Here is a 21523-nt window from a genome sequence, read left to right as displayed (position 1 = left end):
AAACGTAAAAGTTTAATAGTCCTTCCGAAAACAAAAAGATGAGAAAAATATAGTGAAATAGCACCACGCGAAACGGACCTGCCAATAGATATTCCACAAAAGGAAAGCAAAATGATGTCACGAAATCCCATTTTGCACCGCTAACTCTTTGTCCAGCAGAGCGTCCATATCCGCGACACACCCTTCGAGACGAGTGTCCAAGAGGACATAAGTCCGTGACCATGTTCCACACCAGAGGTTACTTGGGTCAAATTGAAATATTCCAATTGTAAATCCTTTTAAAGGTTTAGCTTTTACGACAACGGCGATTAAAGAGGGTTGAAGAATGTGATGAGATTGACTCTGGAATATACTTGTGAAAGGAATGGCATTCGATGTCATCTTTCTTCTTCAGAAATATTCTTCTAAGGATTCTTAAATATTTTAGTGAAGTTTAGTGGCGTTCTTGAGATTCCACAAAAATTTGGCGACCAAATCAACATTCCTTTGGATGGTAAATGGAAAAGCTAAATACTTATGGATAAAACCGGGCTGCCAGAGAGTAAGTAGCTTTGCCATTTTTCGTTGATATAACAAATTTTAAAAGCTTGAGAAGTTAACTCTTAATGTCCTAAGGAAATTTTAGTCGCCTAAAAATATTATATTGCCATGAATGTTATAAAACAATATTGTTGACAGCTAAGTTTTAATGTAAATATATACCATCAATCTTTATTTCAGCAGCTAATACGTCAAAATTGTCGAAAAAATACAAACTAGGGACAGAAATAGCTTTAAAACTTAATAATCCGGCATTTTAGGTCAAATAATCTAGTTCATTATCTCATCGTTTAATTATCGTAATTAATTTTAGTCAGTTTGCTTTAAGCCTAGAGCAGTGAATGCTTATTGCTCATTATCCATAGAGATATGCATGTTGAGAAGATGTGTAGTCTTTTTAGATTTCTATAAGATATATCGTTGCATTAATAGATTCTACGAGTATATTAAAATAGATTTTAAATAAAATTTTACAGAAAATTGAAGTAATTGATCTGATTGTAGTGAAACCACATACCTTAAGAGTAATTAGAAAATATATCATTCATTGTTCAATTAGCATAATTAATTCCAGTCAATTTGCTTTAAGCCCAGAGCAGAGAGTGCTTATTGCAAAAAGCAGTGAATGCTTATTGTAAATTATCCATAGAGATAATTAATGTTGTAGAGATCTGTGTAGACTCCTTAGATTTCTATAGGATACATTGTTGCATTAATAGATTCTACCAGTATATAAAAATAGATTTTAAATAAAATTTTACAGGAAATTAAAGAATTTTTCTTCAATATTTTTTCAAACTATCCTGACACTTTTTAAGCTAATTCTTGTGAAACCACATACCTAAAAAGTATTTAGATATGATTCATTGTTCAATTATCTTAATTAATTTTAGTCAGTTTGCTTTAAACCCAGACTAGTGGATGCTTATTGTAAAAAGCCTTATCAATAACCCTAAGCAAATACAGTCTGATTGCGTAATTCTTCGAGCATTTCTTAGCTAACCTAAATACATATGAGCTATATTTAATAAGCCTTAATAATATCAGGCAGATTAGAAATTGCTGAATTTTCCAATTAGTCTGACGCATTGAAAAATTTAGGTAACTTTTACAAATTGCAGAATTTTTCATTTAGCGTACGATATTCAAAGAAGAACAAAACAGCTAGTATATTATTAGCTTATTTATTATTAACAGCTATTATTATTAGTAATACTCCATTCGTGTAAATACTTTCATTCCTTGTGTAAAATTGATTCAAACAAATATGTTCATAAGGGTCACCAATGAATACTTAAATACTAGTTAAAAACAATGTTGAAATCTAAGGAATCACTAGGGAGAAAGGCGGGACTGTAAACATCAAACTTGTTTGAAAGCGGGAAGAAACAGGAGCTGAAAATACGATAGAATTGAAAACACCTGAAGAGAAATCCCTCTAAGTGTCATCAGGCAATCAAACTGGTTCCGATGCTTTTCATCCCATTTCTTTCATTAGGTGATTCAGTAAAAATCGAGATCTTTCGTTTCTTCCTCGATTAAACATTAATTTGCGAACTTTAATACGTATATTACTATAGAAAGCTTCCAAAATTAAATACTCTGAAATCTCGCTACAACAATCTACGTAAAATTAAGTCCTCTATAGCACGAATAACCAAATAGCGGTACACGTGGCACTGTAGAGTTTGAGTAGTAGCACGCGAAAATTTAAAGAAAAATTTGAAATATTTGTAAAAAGAATTCGTAACAACACATATATTCAAAAAATATAGAATTTTGGAAAAGTGCAGTAACAAGCAATTTTTAAAATTTTGCCTGATATGGCTGTCAAATTTTGTTATACGTTTGAATCAACTAATAAGTGTGAATAAAAAAACTTTCAATTATGAACATAACAGATATAGTTCAAGATTGCCTGTTGTGTATCTAAGAAACTTAAGTGTTTTTTAGAATCAATTCTGACATCGATGACTTGGTTAAAAAAAAAAAAAAGCAATGAGTTCAAAATCCGCATTTATTAATTACTGACTATTTAATAATTATTTATCATTAAATGTTTCTAGCTATTCATTTTTATTTTCTGCATAACCCATCTGACTGAAAGTTTAACCCTTTAACGCAGATGGGACATCGGTGTCTCTTTTATATATTTTTTTTCTGACGTTCTAATTACAAGTAAGCACATATTTTGGTATTTTTAAATTATAAAAAATAGTCTAGAAACTACTAAAAAATTCTGTTCGATTATCACAATTATAATTGTATAAAAATATAAAATCCAAAAAATTTAGCGTGAAATAAAATTTCAATTTCTATTCAAAAATTTCTCAATAATTAAATTTATAAATTAAAGACATTTCGATGATAAATAACTGTTTCTCTTAAATTTAAATAACAGCAAATAAGTGCAAATTTGAAAAATTATTGTTTATGTAAAACGGAGAAAAAGACACCGGTGTTTTAGGGCTGTATTTCATAACCATAAATTAATTAGAAGCTAAATATAATATTTTTCACTGATTTTGTCCCAAATTAATATAAAATAATAAAAAAGGCATAAAAAGTATGTTTAATGAAAATTTTGAGTCAAAGGTTTGAAAATGTTTACTAACAATTAAACCAAAATGTGTAATTCTCTTTTTTTTATTAGATTATTTTTTTAAATCCCCATTACCCATTCTTACGTGAATAAAATGTACTAAATACGTAAAAATACCCTAAGAAGTCTATGAAGAGCATTAATATACCTTTTTATATTTTTAGTATATAAGAAAAAATTAAAGTGCAACGCTTAATTTTACATTTTCCGAGAGTATCATTCTTCCCCCATATCTGGTCCACACTGTAAAAAATTACGGATGAAATTACGGTACTCGGATTGGGGGTTCAGATTGCCGATTTTTTTACAGTAAAATCCATTTTTGCTGGAACTTGTTATGGTACAAAAAGTCTGATATACCCTAATTTTTACAGTAATAATTACCGCAAAATCACTGAACACTCTATTAAATAAATATTACTATAAAAATTACGGTAAAATACTTAATGGTAAAAATGGATTTTATGGTAAAATAGATTACATGGATGATGCACCCAAAGTGCCAGTAGTTAACACAGTAACTTGATCTGGAATTTTTTACAGTGTACAACAATAATATTCTGTTGGTCCTGTTGGAATATTAACATCCAGAGACTCTAATGTTAGCTTTATTTCGATTCAAAAATATTCCATGCAGCAATAAAATTAAATACAGAGAGCAAAATTTAAAACGAAGCGCCTTAATATTTTTTGATTTTGTGATAGGATAGTCACATACGTACAAACATCCAATCTTAATCAGTTATCTTAACCATCCAATCATAACTAGTGTATAAACATCGGACCAAATCTCTATACCAGTGCGTATGACGTTGGTATTCGTCGTGTAAAATACAAAATTACCATTGACTATCAAAACTGCAAATGTCGATAAAATACAATAAGAATATTATTTGGTGTTATTTTTCCCATTACCAATAGAATTTATTGAAAGCCGTAATTGGCCATACGTAATTGGCTTTAACCCTAAACCAATAACATGCGTAAGCCAGTGAGCATTGATTTGCGGATAAGCTTCGTAAGCAGTTAGCTGGACCAATATTGGAAATTTGACATCTTTTTAAAATTAAATGCTAATGCAAGGCATTCAATCCAAAAGCTCTCGCTTACATCTCGTATTGTTCTTAGATTGTATATTATGTACTTTATTATTTTGTAACAAATTTTTAAGAAGCTTCTAATACAATCACCTTTTCAGAAATGAAATGTCATTTTTTTTATTAAATAAAAATTTAATTATTCATTTTTCTTAAAATTCATATCAAGACTATTTGCCCTGATTTCGAAGTGTTTTCACTTTATTGCTTGCTTTTAGTTCCTGTGAGAGACATCTAAAATTAAATTCTGTGCTAAACTGGTTATTGATTCGAAGGGCTAATTTTAAAAATACTATTAGACAATTTTTTTAATTAAAAATAGTTACAAAAACGTACTTTCGCAGAATAAATATACTCCTTTCTACATATTTGAACATTTAATCCTCAAAATACAGGAGTTGACCACAATCTGGGAAATAGGATCCTGACAGCAGCTATAAGTTTTGGCTCCTTACTGTTAATTTTACTTATTGTGTGTTTTATTATATCTCACTTCAGTTCGTAACTTCATTAGAAATTTCTCCTCAAATATCTCGTTAGAGACCGTTTAAAAAAATATTTATTTCGAAATAAAAGGGATTTTGTAACAGATTCAAAATATCTAACAAAAAAAAATATTAACATAAACGTGTTGAAAAAAATTCACGGAGCTTAAATATTGTTATTAATATTATTTTGGCATCGGCAATAGCCAAGTATAAACTTTGCAATTCAAGTATTTATTTCTACCAACAAATTCTTGTAGGAGGGCTTTGGAAATCTTAATCAAGACCTTAAATGCTTCATCACATTGTTTTCATCATTGAATATATGTAGCTTATTGTAATATACATAGCTTATTGTAATAAAACCTGATTCACCACACTAGAAAAACAAGGGCGATATCGATGACTATTACATTCTGGGAATCCATGAACTCCCAAAATTTTGGCAAATGCAGGCTCCTGGAGTCACACTAAGCAGGCATGAAAAATTAATTACATAGATGCACGTTTTACGCATGGAGAAAAATTTAGTTACAAAATCCCAGCCCTGGGTATTCAGCCATAATTCTGTCTAACTCCCAATCAAACTCTAGCTGCGCAAAGCACTTGGTCCAACTAAGACCATAATCTAAATTAAGGAAAAGTATCCAATGTCTTTAAGTAATTCAATTGGTTTTCGGAGTGAAATAGCATTCAGCCCTGGTTGAAATAAAACCCAATTTTGCTCATTTTTATCAAAATGATTAGAAGTAATGTTGCGAAAATTGGTTGCAAATAATTTTAATCATTGTAATCATTCAACATACGCAATGTCTTATTTCATTTCAACCATGGTTGGAATAAAATAGAATATTGTATAAGTTGAATAATTACAATGTGCAAAATAATTGTCAATCAATGTCCACAGCGTGAATATAAAACCATTTTGATAAAAATCACAAAAATTTGATCCAATTATTACAACTCAGTCATTAGTCAGGAAAATAACAATTAATCAGCACAAGACATAAAATATATCAAAATGTAAAAAATGTAATAGATATCAAATTTACAGGTAAGTTTAGAAACTACTGCCGTTCCATCAAACAACAATATGGCAGGGAATAGTTTATAAATTGGTTTAATTGTCTAAAAGAATGTTTGAATTTACAATAAAATTTGGCTTGAAAAAAAAATTAATGAAATAGACTGTAAATGACAAAATTGCTGAGTGACCTATGTATGTAATAAAGGCCGTGAGAAAAGTTCGATTGATTGTTTTTTAATTAAAAAATAATTAAAAAATTATCCAAGGTAAGATTGCATCTTTTATATAAGCTTTATTTTTCGTCCTGATTATAATTGCAATTTTAGAAATTGAAAAAATTTAATTATTATTTTAAAATTTTTAAGTGTCAGTATTTTATAAATATTCGTTAATGCTATATGTTTGCACGTTATATTCTTGTTAATTTGTTTTTTTGTTTTTTTTCATTTACAAATAGACTTTTTTTGTTGCTTACAAATCAATTTAACCATGAACTAAAATAACTTCGTTACCAGGAGCGATTTTACTTGATTATCCAAAATAATTTATATTTGTTTTTTTTGTTTTGTTTTTATTATTATTACTATTATTCTTCTGACTCATAAATGTTTGATTTAAAATTTTCTTTTTGAGTTGATATTTTTTAAAATATTTAAACATGACGTTTTGCATAAGGTCATTAAAGTACACTTACAGAAACACAAAGAACGCTTTGCAACAAATTTCATAGAAACCAATTATCTATAAATCCAAATTATCCAAATATCATCAAAAAATAAATCGTATTGATTGCAGATAATTTTATCATTGTTATCATTCAACCTATGCAACGTTATATTTTATTTCCTGTTATATTTCATTTCCTTTTATATTTCATTTCCTGTTATATTTCATTTCCTGTGTTATTTCATAAGTAAAACTTGAAAGTTAGCACTTTAAAAAATTTATTTTATTTATTAGTGAAAATATATCATAAACCAAATGAGTTTTGGATCGAATTGTAAAACTTCAAATAATAGTTCTTTTTATATATATATAAATGACAAAGTAAGCTTTTTTTTATTTGTAGAGGGTAAAAGATTTTCAATCATCAAACTGAATTTTCTTTTATTTTAGAATTTATTTAAAATAAACACTACAAATTTCTATTTGGAAAAATTAAACACATAAAACTTACTGAATTCGGATTGCAGCGCATGCTTATCTTAAATTCATTAAATTGTTTTCATCTGGTGTCGATCATAACACGGTCGTGGATTCGTAAATCCTGTTAAAACCAACTTTTTTTAAGACTAAATTTTACTTAGAATAAAACAGGGTTACAATTTCATTTAAGAACACCATTTAATATACAATTCTACTGATGTTTAGAATGTTTTTTGTCAAGTTTCTTAAGAGGATGTTGTACCCCCCGAGAGAAACTTTTCATGGCAAATTCTGTTTTCTCTCTATTGGTATTTTAAAATTTAGGGAAAGCTGAATTCAGGTAAATCTAGAAAAAACTATGAAATTATAATTGTCGAAAGAATATTTTCAAAACAAGCAAATTATTGCAGGATTGCTTCTTTACAACATAATTGTGAGTAATTCTGCCATAATTCGTTTGCATTTTGATTCTTTCAAGATTTTTTTTCAGCATTTAAAACTTCGCCTTTTAGTCTAGGTTTACCTAAACTTTTTTAATTTAAACCTATTTTAACTGAAAAATGTATAATGAATTTTTTACTACATCAATTTGTAGTTAATTTATTTGTAAATAAATGATGAAAAAAATACCTACTTTAAATTGATTTTTAATATTTTTTTTGTTACTTCAAGAATAGTAATAAGATTTTTTTTTAAAAATCCCTAACTTAAAAATTTCAACAAAAGCACAAAATTCGAATTAAAGAAAAGTTTACTTACATATTTTTTTTACGTATAGATTTATTTATTGCTATGATTTAAAAAAATATATTAATTATTTTTGTACTGTAAATTTGTAATTTCACTCTCTATGTCATGTCCAATGTAAAATTTAACCATTTGTGCTACCAATTAGGTGTGACCAAACTATTTCAGAATTTGTTTCACTTTTATTTCTATTATATATGAACATAAACATTTTCCTCCTGAAAATACAAATGAAAATTACGGTTATTTTGTTTTTATTCTCATTCTCAAAAAAAAATGGAAATCAAAGTATTAATTTCGCAATCAAAGTATTAATTTCGTAAGAAAGTGCAATTGACACAATTGATGTTTTTTATGCATTTTGTTTTAATTTTTCAAAGTTAAAATATTGCACGACACATATAAATTTAATTTTATTAATTATGCATGGAATATTTTCTTTCATGAAACAAAATGTTTCTATGAATAAAAATTATATCCAAGTAAATATGATCCGGATTAAAATATCCTCGTAAAATTAACTTGCCCTTTTAAAACTCCGAGTGATTATTATTACTAAAAATTTGTGCTATCCTAAAAACATTAGATTGTCAAACTTAAACTAATTTGCTTACCATCCTAAATTTAATTTGATTTACTTTCAATCCTAAAATTAATTTGATTTCATTTAAATCCTAAACTAATATGATTTCATTTTAATCCTAGAACTAATTTTATTTATTTTTAATTTTAAAAGTAATTCAATTTCATTTTAATCATAAAATAATTTCATTTCATTCAATACTTAAAATTAAATTGATAAATTTTTAATCCTAAAATTAATTTCATTTCATTCCAATCCTAAAATTACTCCGATTTAATTTTAATCCTAAATTCAATCCTTCGGTTGATTTCATTTCAACTCAAAAACTAATTTGATTCCTTCATAAGAAGCATCTGAAAGTTATATGAACGACAATTTTAACTCACAAATTTTATTAAAATACGCATGCGTCACAATTATATCTTTGGCCAATGAATATAGGACATCGAATTCAAAATATGCAACCTTGCTAAATGATTTACGATCAGTCTCGCGTCCATGAACGATTTCCAGTGAAATTTTAAAAATGACACAATGATGAATTTTATTATGAGTTTGCATGCCATGGCTGGTTTGCAAATGACAAAATTCAAATTTATCTTTTCCAGGATCAGATGGGTCTATGGCGCGGCTGCTTGTGCATAGTCATTTTTCTTATGGTGTCTGCGGAGCAAAAGAACTTTACCATCAAGGAGTCGCACAGAAGAGGTAAGCAATTTTTTCGGCTACCTCTACATTTAAAATATTAATTTCAAATATGCTTCGGTTTTGAAAAAAATATAATTTTTTTAACGCAAAAAAAAGAGATTATTTTACTATGCAGATGTTTGTTGGTAGAAAGGATGACTTCGCTAGAATCTTTTAATCAAATCAAATCAATAAAAACTCCCGCAATGGATTCTTACTGTTTTGTCTAACTTAATTTTTTATGATTTTATTCACTGAGCTAATTTACAGGTATCAAAAGGAAACTTTCAAGATTTATATTGCATTTTTAAAAAGATAATAATGAAATTTAGGACTTAAAATCCTTTTAACATTCATAAATTTGTTAGTTAGGAAAATTTTTTTAATAAACAGATTTCATGAATTGCATAATTTAGTTGTTGGTCGTAGATTAAGCTAAGATTATATTAATAATTATTGCGCGTAGAAGGGAGAAACAGAAATTATAATTTTATACAGATTTAATTATGAGCCTTAATAAATTACTCTTATGTCATATTAATATAGATACTAGGATATTTAGAACCAGGCACATATTTATTTTTTCATAAATAGATTAAATAATTTCATATGCCATGAGTGGGAAGAAGCGATGGAATGACTCAATTATACACATTCTATTTTTAGTAAGATATATTGAAATCGAAACATACTTTTAGCATTTATGAACGAAAACTGTCTATCAGCTTTGAAAGCTAAAGTCAAGAAAGTAATTAACTGAATGTTATATCAACATATCAGTATATTTTAAACACCCATTCATAGTCAAAATAAAGCCAGGGCTGAAAGTCCAAGACGGAAGAGTAAAAACTGATAACAAATAAATTTCATTTTCAGCTTTTTTTTCGGGAATAATAAAATATCCATAGCTACCGAATTTTTTAACGGATACAATTTATATATCAAATCGCTTCTTCCCAGAGAAAAAATTTATAGCTATGAATTGCTTATTGTTAAGAATAGATTTATTCTTCCCGAAAATTATCTATTATTGAAATAGTTCTACTACCAGTGTTTTCTCTTTTCCGTCCATCTTTCAGGCCTGTATAAAGCTTCCATAAAATATTTATAAGCCGACATAAGGAACAAAAGCTTTACATAAGAAATATATATATATATCATCGTTATGCTATGTATTTAAAATTTATCGAGTTAAATAAATAAAACAGAATACTTTTATGTGTGAAAGTAAATATCTTATACAAATTCGCAATTACGAACCAACGCACACCAAATATGGTGTATAAACGTTCGAAAATATGACAGAACTAACCAACAGCCCAAAGAGTTTTTCATAAGATTTGATAAAGATTTTATAATATGAGTGATTTGCTAGCTAGCTGCTCTATTCAATGAAAAATTAGTTTTATCTCTCGTTTTTACCGAATTATTTATCATTGGTTTCCTTTGTTAGATTACCACAAGTAAAATCAACGTTCATAATTTTGCGAATTATTAATAATGACTTAAACGGATTCCTATTTTAAAAAGTATATAACCGCTTCTGGGTTTTAATATTGATACATACGCTTTTGAAGCATGGCTCTCTAAACATAAATATGGAAACTCAACAAGAATTAATAAAGCCAAAATGAAGTCCAAAATGAAGTCTTCTAATTAGCCATGGGCCAATATATTCTGATCATGGATAAAATGGTACAATATGAATGTTAATCTTTCTCTTAGTGAGTGGAATTTCTAACTTATGTTACGGTAAATCTAATAATGTATAGTAATATATAATAAATAACAGAAAAAAAGGTTTTATATTAATGTGTAGTATAGTGATTTTAGGGTACTTATCCGTTTCGAAAGGTCGAAAAAAAAACAATCACCACAACGCATATTTTAGATGCCTAGATTGTTATAATAGATTCTCATCACTACAGTACCTTTAACAGCAATACCAGTAAGTGTTTAATACCACATTTAATTTAGCATCACTCGTATCATTGATTTTTTATGGCCTTCGAATTAAGTATTGATATTAGTTAGCTAAAAACGATAAAAATATGAGTGTCGTTACTAATTATTTCCGAGAATTAAAATTGATACAATTTTTTGTAAATGATATAAATTTAAATAAAACAAAAAAAAAAAAGTTCTGATTTAAAAAGCTAAATTAGTGGAGAAAAGGTACTTAAAAAGGTACTAAATAAAGGTAAAGGAGGAAGGTTTCCAGCAGAATCCCAAAAAAATCGCCTTATGATAATTAATGTTGATAACAGGCAGTACTGGTATTATGTTAATTGGAGTTGTTAAGAGATACAAAATTTACTAATATTGGTACCAAGGTACCTACTATATGTTCGGTGAAAATAGATTTTTACGGCCCACCGAATGGGACAAATACCTGAGAAAATTGTTAAGTCTAGTATATTTTAACGGAGTTGACGTTCAGTAATAAGTATTATGCCAATTGATAATGATTAAAACTATATCTACAGATCACTATACCAACTTATTAGACTACACTACTTACTCAAAGGTAAACACTTCATAAAGAATTATAAACTAGGTATATTGTGAAAAAAAATTATTATATATTTTATAACCATCGCTGAAACTATTTTATTGAAAATATCAATAATAATGGCACAGCTTTTATGACAAAAAAAAATTCGAACAATTTTTAATGAAAATTAGCAAGTTAAGGCAGTTCATAATTCTGTATTATAGTTAATTATGAATATTTATTGTTTTTTAGGTAAAGCTTTGAAAATATCAAAGAAGCCCTGTTCTGATCCAAGCGGAAGGAAAGGCATTTGTACATTTAAATGGGACTGCATTAATCACAATGGAACACTTATGGGAACTTGCATGGATGGCTTCATATTTGGCACCTGTTGTCAGTATGACTATGACCCTTTATTTCATGACGATTCATTTGATGACATTATATTCTACGATAACTCAAATAATGTTCAGGAAGATCACAAACTTTTACCTTCACCTGCAAGGTATTCAACAAGTACTACAACCACCACACCAACGCGTTTTTATTCGATCCCCACTAGTCGCCCAACAACAAGATCAACTCGTTCAACGACGACAACGCTTCGACCAATAGTTACAGCGAGTCGTCCTCCGACAACAAACCGACCAACAATTACAACCACAGAGGCAGCAGCCACAACACGTAGTACTACTTTAATAACTACAACTAACAGACCAAATACACAATTAGTGACATGGACTTCCATAGGACCGACAAGACCACCGCTTGTGCCACAACGTCCTATATTACTAAACCCATTTCCATTTCGTCCCGGATTAAATATTCCACAAACAGGATGGCCACTGGGCATAGCTTTTCCAGTGAATATTTTTCAACAAAATCGACCATTTCAGATATTTAGACCTCCAGCTGTGTTTCAAACTGCTCAAAGTACTGTGTCAAATCAAACACTATTGAGACCTGGTTCATCATTTACAATATTTAACAGCACAAATGGAATTAAGTCAGCCAATAATGCAACAACCAATAATGCTGTATCATTGACTACTGTAGTTGTGCCTATACCGCAGTGGTCGACACAATCATCAACTCAATCAACTACAACTCAACGAAATTTCAACCGTCCAGTACAGCTTTCTTCTCCAAGAGGAACAATCAGGCCCTTATTTTATACATCCCATAATGTCACACCATCAACAAACGGAGTCACAACAAGGCGACCCCACCTTGACTACAGAAAAGGTAAAGCATATAAACTAAGTTTTTATAAATTCGCTTTCTTGATTGTAATGAGACAATCTTGCGAGCAGCAAATATTCGACTAGCTAGAGCATTCAAATCTCAGCTACAACTGCATACTCGATGTCAATGAGATTTTCAATCGTTTCTTGACAACTACAAACAAAATTGCAGTGACATTATCAGAATCAAAACTACAACGCCTTAAATATTAAATAAAGCACTAAAATTTCAACTGCAATTTTTGGTTTGATGACATCACATTTTTCCATCATTTTCAGACGGAGTTAAACGCCATATTATGGACAAGTAGAAATTTTCGCTAATATCAATTTTGAACATATTTCGACAAATAAAGTTACAATTTCACCTGGTGTGTGCTTTATAATCGTTAATGAAATATCATAAATAGAGCCCGGAAGTTCAGGCAAAATGCCATAAATGCCCTTTTCTGCCTTTTTTAAACGTTTTCTTCTGAAAATGCCTTTTTCTTTCCTTTTGTTCATAAATGCCTATTTCTGTCTAATTTAAAATTTTTCTGCAAAGCTTTTTGTGCTTTTGACCGAGCATAAACGCAAAATGAAGAAATTTTGAAGTACAGAAATGGTTGACTGTCATCCGACGTATTGTAATGCATTTATAGAGATTAGGACTTTATTCCTTTTGTCTTATTAATATTTTCTCTCCGTCTCTTCGTGGCGTCACCTTCGTCGTGGCGTCACCTTCGCCCGATGCGCTTTGCAAGGAGAGAGAGAAAGGGAGTGAAAAGATTGGAGTTATTTTTACTTACAGTCAATAGAATTTATTCTTACTTACGGCCCATATAGCCTACACCATCGAATAACTCGTATGCTCTCTTATCTACAAAACGAATTCACCAAGCTGGTTGAGCACATTGTAGCAGGAGCACGAAAAAGTTTTCTAGTATACTAGTTATTTCTAAAATGCCTAAAGTAAAAGCCTGCACAAGCAAAAAACTGGACAGTTTTGTGAAAGAATTTGGGTCGGATGTGTTTTCTACTGATGGGAGCATTCTGTTTTGTAAGGCATGCGAGAAGTCAGTAAATTTTGAGAAGAAGTATTTTATATCTCAGCACTTGGAGACATCNTAAAAAGATTATTCTATTCTTTTTTTCAGGTGTTGGTAAAAGAAGCAGCATGGCTAGGTCTTTATCAAAAGAACAAATGTGGAGGAGTCCTTGTATCAAGCAAGTACGCAATTACAGCAGGACACTGCCAGCCAGGGTTGGTTCTATAATTATGAATACAAATTAGGGATGGAAAAAACCAATAATTCGTTTTCTCATTATTTGTTAATATCCTTGTATAATATCCATTTAATTTAAAGTACTATTAAAATGTCATTTGTACTGTTAAAGGGAGAATTTAAACTCAAGCCCTACAGTAAAATTATTCATAAATTGATTCTACCACCTGTTCAATTAATTTTTTTTATCAGATGCAAGAGAACACTTTAATAGTGTTGCGTAGTATCTCATTGTTTATTTGTTCGAGAGGATAAGGAAAACTTAAACAAGCAAAGAAAAAAAACAGAAATAAGTTATGTCAATTTTAAAATATAAACGTTACAAAAATTTCATAAAAAACACTGGTCCTGGCAAAACATAGAAATTTTTTTAAAAAAATGTGGCATTATTTTCATTGAAATATGATTAAATTACACAAAAAAGCTTTGTGTATGATAAATAATACTTTATTTAAGAAATAAAATGGTGCACGTATGCACCATTGACCAAATCAATGGACAAACCATTTAGTTAAACACTAGTTTTTTTTTTGCTTTTTTTTTATGAAACAAGTTTTATTTTATGGTATTTACAGAACTTACAACTTTAATCCGTCATAAAAGCATGTAATTAATCTAAAGTGGAATATTAATGCCGTTTCAAAAAGTCGAATTTGTAAATAACCATTTGAATTTTTTTTAAAAAAACTATCACAATTTGAAAATTTCTCAACAGAAAGTGTTTTCTCTAATTGAAACTGAATTACTAATATTTTATTTTATTACCATCGTTGAACAACGGACCCACTTTTCGGGTTTACGACTACTTATGTTCAACTCCATAGCCTTGTAATTTTGAACCCAATCCAGAAGACCCAGTTCACCTCATTGGAAGGCGAACGCTCTATCTCCTGAGCCATCGCGGCTCACTAATATTTTATAGATATCGTCAGAAATCTTTAAAATAGAAGAAAAAATACAATTTATTTCGTGAAAGTATATCTTTCTGTCTCACTTTGTCGCTAAATTATTGCCTTCACTAATTAGCGCATTATATGTTATCTCCTCGAATCATTAAGATTGGATGTTGGTACATAACTAAACCATTAGATATAAGCTGCTTTTTAATTTGTGCACTGTGCATAGGTGTTTTAATCTTGCTGATTTGCTTGTAGCAGAAGATTTCTATCTTCACTGGTAGTGATTTTGGGAGAGCATGATTTATTGACTGACCACGAGAGGCTGAAACCTGAAATGAGACGGGTCAAGAGGATGATTGTCCACAGACATTACAACCCTCAAAATTTTGACAATGACATTGCTCTATTGGAATTGGATCCTCCCGTCGTTTTTCGTCCACATATATCACCCATCTGTCTGCCCAGCACTGATGAAGATTTTGAAGGGAAGACAGCTTTTGTCACTGGTTGGGGTAAAACATCTCATGGTGAGTGAGACACATGAATTTCCCTTTTCTTTTCTTTGGCAAAAAATTCAAAATTACTCAAAATAAGAATAAGATTCCATAAAATTTGTAAACCTAAACCATCACACAGAAATTTAATTCATTATCCAGAGAATTTCCCTTTTCTTTTCTGTGGTAAAAATTCAAAATAAGAATAAGATTCCATAAAATTTGTAAACCTAAACCATCACACAGAAATTTAATTCATTATCCAGAGTTGATGAGTACAAAAAAAGGATTCTGTATACCTGCTGATCCAATCTCTCATAATACTAATAATGAGTTACAAAGATCTACATTTTTTTGTTTTTGTTTTATGTTTTATTCCTTCCTTTAGTTTCTCTGAGAAGTGAAATACAGACATGTGAGTGTTTTACTTTAAAATTGTTGATGTTTACATATAACAAGTTTAAACAAATAATTCTCTGATTTGGGGAGATTTTCGCCCCCCGATCCAAAAAAACTGTCAAAAAATTTCAATTATTGTGATCAGTCTTATTCTGAAACACATAGGTTTATGCTCGAAATGTTTGCAAGCTAAGAAATTAATACATTCATATAGAAGTAGAAATCCCTCCAACATATTTACAAAAAAATTTGATTTTTGCACATGATGCATGCGAGAAAACTTATCTTATTTGGTTGCTATCTTGCACCCACATATTAAAAGTAATTTTGAGTCATTCTGTTTTTATGTGAGTCATAACAATAAAGAATTGTTACTTTTTTTAAGGTGGAATTATTCCGAATTTGTTGCAAGAGGTTCAGGTGCCAATCATGAGTAACTTACAATGTGTAGATATGTTTAAAGATGCGGGACATAACAAACTGATAAAGGATTCTTTCTTATGTGCAGGTTACAAAACAGGCGGAAAAGATTCATGTGAAGTAAGTAAATTTTTGAACCATTTCAGCTATAAAAAACTTTAACCGCTCGGCAAAGTGGGTGAGCAATTAGCGTACCTGACTGCAAAGCTAATGGTTGCGGGGTTTGAATCCCACTCAGGGCATGGTTGTTTCTCTCTGTGTTGGCCTCTATTAGGTGATGTGTGAATGCGGCCCACCCTATGAACAGGTATCTGTGCACCTGAGCAATTGGGAGAGATTAACGGACCGGGCTAGTGTCTCTATGCTTCGTTTATTAAATGCCCTCTCAGCCTCCCATGACATCCATATTCAGTGGATACCCTCACATGTGGGTCTTTTTGGCAGCGAACGTGCTGATCAGTTGGCAAAAGAAGGTACTTCCCTCCCAGCTTCTTCAAACATGGCCCTCACTTACTCTGAATTATTTTCTATCTGCAAATCTAAAGTTAATAAAGCTTGGCTTGCTCCACCGGATCACAACTGGTATCCCCTAAAGCGTCCTGGAGGAGCCCTTGACATTCAGGGTACACATGCCGACCAAACCGCTACCTGTAGATTTGTCAGTGGGCACACTAAGAGCCTCACTTTCAGTGAACAAATTAAACTTTCTCCAACTTGTAAAAATTGCAACTCCAGCAAGGCTAGTCCTCACCATGTACTTGATTGTCTGGATTTCACCATGGAAAAGGTTCTTGAGAGACCTCTCCTTTTCCTCGATTTTTTGAAGACTCACGGCCTCATGGATCTGGTATAGCTCCGCTATCCCAGCTGGGATTGGAAACAACAGATATATGTTGCTGTGTGGTGTGGGTAATGTTGCTTGTTTATGTAACTAAGGTGCACGGGTGCTCACCGGGTAATGTTAAAGAGCAACACTTCCGGCATCTTCCAAGGTAAATGAACTAGAGTTCAGTGACTGCCGTTAAAAAAAAATTTTTTTAAACCTAAATATATACATTTGATAAAGAAAGCCCAGCATGAGGACACAATGTGGCATTTGAATGCTCAATGCATTGTCTTCCTGCCTGCTAACCAAATATTAACTGAAAAAAATTACATAAATTAGGATAAGAAATTATATAATTGTTTTCAAACTAATTTTAATAAACTTTATGATTAATTTTAATGAACTATTGCAATAACTAACTAAATATCTCATTTAAATAACTTTCTTTTAATTTTAATATATTATTTATATGTCTTATAATTTTTGAGCAAATTGATATTATAGAGACAATACTCCATCATAGCACATTGTTAAAATAAACTATGTCATATTCTTGAAATAGAAGTTATGAAATGTTATTTAATATAACCCAAAGAAATTTAGTTTTAACTAGTTTCCATTGAAATTTCATAGCTTTTGAAGATTACTAAAACTATGTTCTTATTAAAGAGTACTCTTATCGAAAATTTTAAATTTTTGCATACTATTTTTTTTTTCTTAAGTTAATTAATTGAAATTTTGTTACATTAGAATTCATAATTTACATAGATTTACAATTTTTTCTAAGAAAACTACAAGAATTTCTAAATAATAATAACTTGTATCAAAAATCAAATTTAAACAAAAACTTTTCAGACATATATTTTAATCTCTTTAAAATATATTATATTGATTATTAAATATATCAGCTTAAAATACATAAATTATATAATCAATATTTTTCCGATAAATAAAAAATGATTTAAATTTTTCACAAACAGAAAACATTTAAAGTTATTTGGTTGAAAGGGCTATTTTATTGTTATATAATTAATTTTCGGAAAATAAATCCAACCTTGTTTCCCGTTATTATAATAGTTTGAAAATTTCAGTTAACTTAAAGCCAATAATTATACACAGAATACATTTTAATTCTTCCTTGAGAATTAAATTTTAATTTTACAGGGTGACTCTGGAGGACCACTCATGGTGGAAAGAGAAAGTGGTCAATGGGTATTAGCAGGTACTGTATCCCATGGTATCCGATGTGCCGATCCGAATTTGCCTGGTGTCTACATGAGAATATCCTCTTACAGNAAAGTAAAATTATTGTGCTTGCTTGTCTACGTAACTAAGGTTCACGGGCAATCACCGAGTAATGTTAAAGATCAACACTTCCGGCATCTTCCAAGGTAAATGAACTAAAGTTCAGTGCCTGCCGTTAAAATAAAATAAAAATTTAAACCGAAATATGTACATTTGATAAAGAAAGCCCATCATGAGGACACAGTGTGGCATTTGAATGCTCAATGCATTATCTTCCTGCCTGCTAACCAAATATTAACTGAAAAAATTACATAAATTAGGATAAGAAATTATATAACTGTTTTCAAACTAATTTTAATAAACTTTATGACTAATTTTAATAAACTATTGCAAATATCTCATTTAAATAACTTTTTTTTAATTTTAAAATATTATTCATATGTCTTATAATTTTTGATCAAATTGATATTATCTTTATTATATCAAACAAATGAATAGAGAAAATGCTCCATCATGGCACATTGTTAAAATAAACTATGTCATATTCTTGAAATAGAAATTATGAAATGTTATTTAATATAACCCAAAGGAATTTAGTTTTAACTAGTTTCCATTGAAATTTCATAGCTATTGAAGATTACTAAAACTATGTTTTTATTAAAGAGTACTCTTATCGAAAATGTAAATTTTTGCATACTATTTTTTTTTCTTAAATTAATAAATTACGATTAAGTTACATTAAAATTCATAATTTACATAGAATTACAATTTTTTCAAAGAAAATTACAAGAATTTTTAAATAATAATAACTTGTATCAAAATCAGACATTTATTTTAATCTCTTTAAAATATATTATATTGATTATTAAATAAATCAGCTTAATATGACTTAAAATACATAAATTATATAATCAATATTTTTCCGATAAATAAAAAATGATTTCAATTTTTCACAAACAGAAAACATTTAAAGTTATTTGGTTGAAAGGGCTATTTTATTGTTATATAATCAATTTTCTGAAAATAAATCCAAACTTGTTTCCTGTTATTATAATAGTTTTATAAATTCAGTTAATTTAAAGCCAATAACTATATGCAGAATACATTTTAATTCTTCCTCGAAAATTAAATTTTAATTTTACAGGGTGACTCTGGAGGACCACTCATGGTGGAAAGGGAAAGTGGTCAATGGGTATTAGCAGGTACTGTATCCCATGGTATCCGATGTGCTGATCCGAATTTGCCTGGTGTCTACATGAGAATATCCTCTTACAGACCATGGATTGACAAAATCATGAAATCTTGATCCGGATCAATAGCTTAATGTAAACCTGGGGAAATGAACTCTTACAAATGAATACTCATTGAGTATATGGTTGATCTTTTTCAAATGTTAATAAAAATATTTTTCATAATATAACCACTAATTATTATTACTAAGTACACTATATTTTAAAAAAATAAAAAAGGGGAATTTCTTCTAAATACAAAAGGTGTATCATATTTCATTAAACGAATTTAGTTTTTTTTTATCTTATGTACCGATTTAACAACAAGGAGCTTCTCTCTTCAACCTCCATGATTTATTTATAATCAGTATTCGGTAACAGTTTACAATCAGAGACCCCTCTTATATTTGGCGATTTTAAAATAACGAATATAAATGAAAATAAACCAAGAACCAATCGCATAACAATAAACAATAGTTGCGGTAACCTGATGATGACATCAATGAAAGTTAAGACAGCAAAAAAAAATAATTGTTAGAAACAGGATTTCAGCACACCTGAACAAAAATTATCTCAAAATAAGTGATCCCCCACTCTACACCTTAGCCACTTATTAAATTAAAAGATCCCATAATTTTTAATTATATTGATACAGATTTAGTTTTGCACATTTAGTTCCTGATTCTACTGGGATAAAATTAAAACCAAATAGAGAGCAGAATCCCTGTCCCTTACATAATGTTCATAATATATTTAGTAAGTATAAAACAGTAATTTGATTATTTCTCATACGAAATAGGTTATATTAAATACAGCTTTTATGATTTTGTGCATAAAATAGTTATTAAGACTTAATTAAAGAACTGCGAAGAATTTTTATTATAATCAGTTAATCTGACCATTGCTGAAAATTTCCATTTTTAATAAGTGCTAAATGACAAACCTCTAATTCATTAGGAAATATGATCACAAAAAGATAACATTTATAATCTTGTAAAGCAGGGTCGATTTATCAAATAATGAAAAATAACAAATATAAATAAATGATATCGCAGATTTAAATCCATATATTTAAAGGAATATCATCAAATAATTATAACTTCATTAGTTTTCTACTTATGAAAGCTTAATATATTTACAGCTAATCTGTTTATTAAAGATCACATTTTATTTGCTTGTTTAATTAGAATGCTGGAAATGGTAATTACTTAATTCGATTTCTTTGTAATAAAACTTGCAGTAAACATTTTAAGGAATATGTTGAAGAGATAATACATAATTCTATAGCCTTAATCACTGTTTAACACGATTAAAAATTCTAATCCCTTTCAGGAGAATTTGGATACTATTATTGGATATTATTATCTGTCTTACATATTTTTAAACAATACTATAAGCCACTAAAATTGAGGTAGTTTTTATTTCTTAAGCAAGAAATATTTTAAATTTTTAAAAATGTTAAGATAAAGCAGATTGCTTCATGTAGAATTTCTATTTATAGGTGTATGTGATGACTACAATTCTTATGGCTCTTTTGTTCAAGTTATTCTGCTCTGCAAAACGCTAAATACTTCTTAAAAGGATACTAATTTTAGCACTCTTCTTAGAAGTTTGACAAAATTTTTACTAGATAGAGTTTTGCATTTATTTACAATATTTAAAAGTTCCTACTATAAGTCAATATTTTAACATAATAATTTTTTCTTATGTTATTAAAGCACTCTTAAGACAATTTATATGCTTTATTGCCTTGTTGAGTCTATATTTAGAGCCAGAACTATGCAGAGTATAATTTTTTTGAAGCACAGCCTAAAACTCAATCTCAATTTTAAAAAAAAAAAATCAAGAAAAAAATGAGTCTCTATTTCTTTAAATATATTTAAAATCTATTCAATAATATTAGAAAAAAATTCGAAAAATAACTATGAATAGCAAAAAATAGTAAGGAAATTTATTATAGTCTTAATGAAGTTTTTTATAAAATGGTTTATATAAAATTTAAATGACCTTTATAGTCATGGTTGAAATTTTCGATCTGAAACCAACAGTATACTATTAGCTAAAAAATGAAGGCAAGCAAATAATTTGAATAAA

General features: G+C 29.2%; 1 protein-coding gene across 1 annotated transcript; it reads left to right on the top strand.

Moving 5' to 3' along the window:
- Window positions 1-16: 16 nt before the first annotated feature.
- Window positions 17-19620, top strand: LOC107448742 (serine protease filzig-like). The gene is made up of 7 exons (XM_071178479.1): window positions 17-541; window positions 8836-8935; window positions 11661-12653; window positions 13730-13895; window positions 15075-15343; window positions 16095-16249; window positions 19345-19620. Exons 1-7 carry the CDS (start codon window positions 491-493, stop codon window positions 19504-19506), a joined length of 1896 nt encoding a protein of 631 aa, XP_071034580.1. The 5' UTR covers window positions 17-490; the 3' UTR covers window positions 19507-19620.
- Window positions 19621-21523: the final 1903 nt, after the last annotated feature.

The sequence above is a fragment of the Parasteatoda tepidariorum genome, chromosome 3 (genome assembly GCF_043381705.1).
Source record: "Parasteatoda tepidariorum isolate YZ-2023 chromosome 3, CAS_Ptep_4.0, whole genome shotgun sequence".
Lineage (NCBI taxonomy): Eukaryota > Metazoa > Arthropoda > Arachnida > Araneae > Theridiidae > Parasteatoda > Parasteatoda tepidariorum.
Note: the sequence above shows the minus strand (reverse complement) of the source record. Positions and strands in the feature narration are given on the sequence as shown.